Source organism: Psammomys obesus, unplaced genomic scaffold (genome assembly GCF_907164565.1).
Source record: "Psammomys obesus unplaced genomic scaffold, mPsaObe1.curated_primary_1811, whole genome shotgun sequence".
Taxonomy (NCBI): Eukaryota; Metazoa; Chordata; class Mammalia; order Rodentia; family Muridae; genus Psammomys; species Psammomys obesus.
In genome coordinates, this window is record NW_026593982.1 from 630,889 (window position 1) to 637,760 (window position 6,872).

Genomic DNA, 6,872 nt, shown 5'->3' on the forward strand with positions numbered 1-6,872 from the left:
CACACACACACACACACACACACACACACACACACACACACACACACCTGCTGCACCTGAGAGTAAACCCATTGTTGCTTAGCTGTGCAAGGTACTCTAAATGCTTCATGGACTTGGGACATGCGACCACCAGGTCTCCCCCGCCTCTGTAGCAGCATGGCAGAGCACACTGCCTCGCGGCAGCCGTCTCTCCATTCCTTGTCTTGTTCTGGCACCAGGGCTGTCCTACGCACCATTCCCTCTGCAGTACCTTATTTCCACTTCCCTATACCTAGCCCTCTCCTGATGCTGCAGATCTCTGCACGGGGCTCTCAGAAGTGTTTGTTCCCCTTTCCTGTCATGGGGTCCCTGACTTACTCACTGACATGGTGTACATCTGTCAATGTCGTGGCCAGGTGTCTCCAGAATTGTATTGTAGCTCCATCAGGGAAGCAGGTTGTTATGCATATGTGTGTCCCAAGCACCTCACAGTGTCTATCCATGCTGACTCTGTGTGCACTATGAGCCATAGCCAGCAACCCCATTCAGCCAGAGCTTGGTTAGGCAAATACTGGGTTATTAAAAGCTAGTGGCCTCCATGCGGACAGCTCTGGGAGAGAGCCTCAATTGGAAGCAAAACAGCTACAATTAAACACTCTCATTATCTGCAGAGTAAGAGTTGCTGAGGGCAGATTTGTAAGAATAAGTCATCTGTGGAATCACGAGTGAGAACTTGCTTTGTAATTGGGACTATACTGGGATAAACGTCTTTTTGTTTTGTTTTGGCTTTGGTTTTTCCAGAGTTTTTCTGGTAGCCTTGGTTGTCCTGGCCTCGCTTTGTAAACCAGGCTGGCCTCAAACTCAAGAATCCTCCTGCCTCTGCCTCCAGAGTGCTGTGATTACAGGTGTGTGCCACCATGGCAGCCATAAACATCTTTTAAATGGGAGTGTTTTGGCAGCTCACTTGCCTTGTGGCTTTCCAGGTCTGGGAGGTGTTCCATGATAGCTGCAAATGAAGACCAGGCCAGGGGTGTGCAGTGTTTGGCTAGCCAACTCCTTGGCGAAGCTTGGCAAGTTTCTGCCTCCTAGGGACACATAGCATATTTCCCTGCTGTCGGGGCAGGTACAGGTTCTTTGCTTGTGGGGAACACACTCCCATAGGCTCCATCCACCCCTTTGACTTGTAGAAACTTGAAGACTGTGACAGGAAAGCTGTCCACCAAATAGACCAGCTTCAGCGGGAACAGCGGCACTTGAAGCGGCGGCTGGAGAAACTGGGTGCCGAGAGGACTCGGATGGACAGTGTGGGCTCTGTGGTGTCCTCGGAGCGCTCTGACTCAGACAGGGGTGAGCCACACGTGCCAGAGGGGCTTTAGGCAACAGGACCAACCCTAGAGCAGATAAGACAGGGGCTCCTGGGGGGAAGGGGCCTGTCGAAGTGTCTCAGTGGGTAGATACCTGGCACAAAGCCCAGGTTTGAACTCTGGGGCTAATGGTGAAAGGGGAAAAACAACTCCTGAAAGTTGTTCTCCAACCTCCACTTCCGCACATACACACTAACTAAAAGTGCAGTGAAAACTGTAAGTAGACAGGGCTCAGGCCCCGGGAGCCGAGCAGCGGGACTAGTGTAGCTTGTACACCTTACTCTGCAAGGGTTAGGTAGCAGTGCCCAAGAAGGGATGAGGAAAACTGAGGTGCACCGGGGGCCATGTCTCATCCATTGTGTCTCACCCCCTGCAGAAGAGCTGGACGTGGACGTGGAGAGCACAGACTACCTCAATGGGGACCTAGGCTGGAGCAGCAGCGTGAGTGACTCGGACGAGAGAGGCAGCATGCAGAGCCTGGGCAGTGACGAGGGCTACTCCAGCGCCAGTGTCAAGAGAGCCAAGCTCCAGGACGGGCACAAGGCAGGTCTCGGGCTATAGGAGAGGGCCACTGGTTCTCTCCACCACACCTGGTTAGGTAGTGTACCAGACCTGCCCAGGCGCCCTTGCACGCAAACCTCACGTACTACCTTGACCAAAATCAGCTCTGTCCACTTTGCAGAAAGTACATAGGGTTGTTGTCCTGAGTGCGGTCAGTAGCTTCTCTGTCCATACACCTCGACGCTGAGAGACTGTACATTCCAGTCAATTTGAAGCACCCAAGAATCCTTAGCTCTAAGCAAGTTCTCACTTCTCAGCAGCCCCCTGTGCATTGTCCTGCAGCTGACGAGGTCTTTCTTAGTTTTCTGGCTCATGATGGTACTTGCCCAGGAGAGAAGTTCAAGCTTTGTCTGGCTTGTAGGAAACAGAAGCATACAAACTTCTCAAAGGGAACTCAATCTCAGAAACCCCAAAGAAAGCTTTGAAAGCAAACCTGAAGAGCACTGAGAAGCCAGGAGTACCTCCAGCGAGCCCTGCTGCGGCCTAGCCGCGTTCCACAGTGTCCCTGCTTAAAAGCATGCACTGGGCAGCTCAGGAGAACAGTGTGCCCCTGCGTGCTGTTCGGGGGCCTGGCTGTGTGCTGTGTCTCAAGGCACCCCCGCGCCCGAGTTTGTTGATGCTACTTGTCTCTGGAACATTGTCCTACCTCAGAGATAGATGAGATCTCCATTGTCCACATTACAGAAGCGATTGTGCTTCTTTGTCCCCGCGCTCCCCTTCACCTGCTTCCTTGTCGGACTCCCAGCAATAACTGAGTTTTGGCACTGGCTGAGCTACCAGCCACCATCTCTGAGAGAAAGAGGCCACATTTCTTCTCCGTGGCAAGTGAGCAGGAGGATTCCCGTGTCACCAGAACTCTCCTGCTGAGGGACTTTTGAGCACATCTGGAAGCTTCCTTCTGGAGACTTCCGGGTCAATGGCTTAAAATAATGACCCCCCTCCCCCGTGGCATTTTTATTTAAGCTGAACCAGAGCACATGTGTATGTACATAAGACACACAAAACCTATAAATACTATTTATTCATTTTATATAAACTAATGTAATGGAATATAAATTCTTATGACTGCTTTTATAGTTGTTCTAGAAACTTTGTACGTAGCTGTCTACAAAATTAGTTCATTCCCCTGAATATTTTTGCATTCATATTTTGAGGTCTGAATGTTTTCAGCCTCTGGTGAATCTTTTTCATTGAGTATGAACCATTTGTAAAATCTGTGCTCTGTAGCCAAGCCTGTGTCACCAAGTAATGGAACACTCCTGAGATCCACAGGTGCCACCGAAGGGCTCCACGGCTGACCTAGCAGCAGGTGGCTACAGAGTCACGCACCCCTCCTCACATCCAAACATGCCCTGGCAGAGAGAGCAGTCCCAGCCGAACAAGGCCGCTGTGGATGTCATGGGTTCCTTAGCAGTCCCAAAGTCCTATTTTAGCTTTTTATTTTTCTCTTGGAGTGTTTCCCAATGACCAGTTGAAAATTTGCATGGAAACACAGCTTGGATGCTATTTGCAATTGTAAAGCCCCTTCCAGAGTCTAAGCAGAATGGTGGTGTTCAAGGAGCTGGCCAGGCCTGTCTCTAGAAGATACAGCTGTACCTTGAAGGTCCCCTTCGGTCCCCACCCGCTAGAGCCCAAGGGCATCATGTCTGCTCACTGCGTCCAAAGCTGGCAGAAATTCAAGACCACGGGACAGCTTGCACAGGGGAGGGGACAAGACACGTACACATATTTATTTCACTTAGAAGGTGTCTGAGATACCTTTATTTTCTGTGTTTTAATTATTGCGCCTTTGAGTTAAACTGCTTTTTTTTTCTTTTCTTTTCTTTTTTTTTTTTTTTTTTTTTTTTGTTGAAATATGAAGTGTACTGTCCCAACATAAAGCTGTAATTATTTCACCTTTGCCCTGTCTGTCTGGTCCTTGCACATATGTGTGGTAGGTCTCTGTATTTTTAAAGCACTTGTAACAGACTGACTGCCAAGATCAGGCCTGACTTTGCAAGTTTGAGGTAGACTGAGTCATTGTGGTAGGCAGGCTTTTCTCTGACCAAATCCATAGCATTTGGGGACCTGCAGGCTTCGCCCAGGGCAGCTAATTCCCATCCAGTCTCTCCTTCACTCATCACCAGCATGTCTGCCAAGAGCCAGTCATGAGGGCGGTTTTTGTTTTCTTAAGCAAAATGAAAAACCTTTCTATTAAAGTTGCTGGGCGAGGGGGGTGAAGGTATGAACCCCAGCCATTAAGACTGACATTATACATGAGCAGAAGTGTGTCACTGAAGCACATGTATATTTTTATGTGAAAGTTCCTTCTGAAACTAAAATCTCAGCTGCACTCTACGGACACTCAAGATGCACGTGGGAAAATGGGAGCTCACTGTCGACTTAATTTCATGCCACAAGGAAACATTTGCATCGTCCGGAAAACACAGGACTGGCTCTGGATGTACGCCCAGCACCCAGCAAGTCTAGATTTGGGTTTTCTTTCACTAACAAGGTATCTTGAATTCAGTAGCAACTGCCAGTGCCTCTGCCCTTGAAGACCTGGTGCTGGCTTGATGAGGCCATGAGGGTCTTGAAACAAGACCTAGATTCTCCCTCTTGGCCCAAGGATAACTCCAGCTGGGATTAGTGAGTTGGGCAGGCCCAACTTTTCAGTGTCTGCTGGAGTAGTTTTATGGCTTGGGATTTTCATCTACCCCCTGCTGTGTGTGACAGAAGCCAAGGGTTTCCTGGGCTTTTCTGTGGCCTTTCTCCCCATCTTTGATGTAGCCCAAGGGTATTTGGAGGTCTAAGAACGCAGGAGATGGCGTATGATACTCAAAACCTTCTAGCAATATCTTGGGGACTTGACGATGAGTTTTGTGGACTCTTCCCCTCTTGCCTTCTTCCCTGTCCCTTCAAGAGAGAACTTATTTTTTGAAGAGCGTATATAGACACATTAAGGTTTTATACCATGCTATATTGGCAGGAATACCACTTTTACTGTGCTTTGTAATTTATCACCCAAATCCTATTTCCTGTTTCTTTACTGGGGTGGCTCCATTGTTTTGTCTTCCTACTTTACCATTCCTGTGTATTCTCTTATTTTTCTGTGTCTCTTTGGTGTTTCAATAGCTGCTACTCCTGGCTCTAGTACTCCCTGGGAGCAGACAGCCCGGCACCTTTTGCCACGATGTGGCTTCTCTCAATTCTGTGCGCCCAGAGCATTGTAGTCTGCAGCATAGTTTGTTTTCAAAGATCCTGGGTTGAGGTGGTGTGGAATGTGATTCATCAATAGTTCTAATAATTTTCTTTAACTGTGGTCTTCTAAAAGAAGAAATAATTGGTTGGCACCATTAGATTCAGCTCGTGGATGGCCAAGGAAATTGAGTGTTTATTATATATCAGAATCATACAATGAGAATCAGGAAGGCGCTCTGTGCGGAGTTGTATCTGGACTTCTTCCTTTGAGTTCTTACTCTGTCTGGGAGGGCAGTGGGTCAGAACGGGCGTTCTTCATTTTAGCTTTGATCTAAAAGCCAAGCTTGCCTCTGCCACTGTCCCAAGAATTGGTGCTCCTGGTATATTGCTGTGAGTGGCTAGTTGTGGGGGCCCATCTTTCTAAAGGTGAGCAGCCTCCACAGGAGAGCCGCAGGTGAAGAATGGGAAACGTGTTTCCAGATGTTTCTTTATGTAAATATGGTGCCAATGTAAACCTGTGTTGAGACTGTGGAGAATGGTGCTTTTTGGGGGGAGGGGGGCTGCAGTTAGCACATGTGTTTTTAGAAACCATCATGATTTAGAGACTCCTTGCTGTGTGTAAATTTATGTGTCCGTCCATTAACAAATAAATTATTTCATTATTAAAGAAACATTGGCCTTCCTGTGTCCCACTTCTCAGGCTCCATGAGAAGGGCTGAGCTGATCACATTTCCTGTTTCTTTTCATTTCATGGTAAGTTCACACTGGGTTCTGTGATGATGACTCTGAAAGTATGGCCATTCAGTTGGGTTCTCTTCTTCCTTCAGTTTCTCTCTCTCTCACTCAGTCACTCTCTCTGCCTATCCCTCTTCCCTTCCCCTCTCTCCTCTCCTTTTTTTCCTCTCTCTGGTATTTTGAGATGAAGTCTCATATATCCCAAGCAGCCCCTAAATTTGCTAACTAATCCACTGAGAGATGGCTCAGTGGTTAGGAGCACTGGTCCTCTAGAGGACCCAGTTTCAATTCCCAACACTCACAAGGTGACAACCATCTATAACTCCAGTTCTAGAGCACCCAACATCCTCTTCTGGTCTCCGTGGACAACAGGCATGTATGTGATACACATACATGCAGACAAAATGCTCAAGAAAAAGAATGACCTTAGGTTTCTGATCTCCCTGCCCCAGCCTCCCAAGTACTGGAGTGACAGGCATGTTTTGCCACACCCAGGTCCGTGAGTCATTTGTTGATTAGAATTAATCATAGTTCAGTTCCTTGGCACGGCCGGAGCCCATGCTCCTTCCCACCTGCACTCCTCACTGTGTTCTTTGTAGGCGGCTGCTGAGCAGGCACTGTGTGAGGCCATACTACCAAGAAATAGGAAAGCACCTGGGAAGAGAGGTAACCTGGACAGAGTGGGTGCCTGCCGAGGCTGGGGCCTTTCTTAGAAAGGGTCTCTGCACCTGGGCTGGATACCATGGAGGACCCTGGGAGAAACTCCCAATTTGGCTATACACAGGAGGAAGAGGGCATCCAAATTACAATGTCACCTTTCTTTTAAAGAAACAAAGATAATTCTCTGCCAGATGTGGTGGTACATATTTTTGATCCCAACACTTGGGAGCTCTGAGAGTTCTAGGCTAGCCTGGTCTACATAGTAAATTCCCAGACAGCCAGGACTGCATAGAGACCCTATCTCAAGCAAACAAACAAAAACATCCCTTTCTCTGCCTGGCGTGAATTCGTGTGCATGCGCATGGAGGTCAGAGGATGACTTGCAGGAGTTGC

At 48.3% G+C, this 6,872-nt stretch overlaps 1 protein-coding gene across 2 annotated transcripts in view; it reads left to right on the forward strand.

Annotated features, from left to right (window-relative positions):
• Mxd1 (MAX dimerization protein 1) overlaps window positions 1-5,755 on the forward strand; it is a 21,865-nt gene extending 16,110 nt beyond the window's left edge. For both annotated transcript variants that reach the window (XM_055617619.1, XM_055617620.1), the window contains 2 exons: window positions 1,167-1,326; window positions 1,720-5,755. In XM_055617619.1, coding sequence (XP_055473594.1) covers window positions 1,167-1,326; window positions 1,720-1,904 — 345 coding nt within the window. In that variant the 3' untranslated portion in view covers window positions 1,905-5,755. The remainder of the gene's footprint in view (window positions 1-1,166; window positions 1,327-1,719) is intronic.
• The last annotated feature ends 1,117 nt before the right edge of the window (window positions 5,756-6,872 follow it).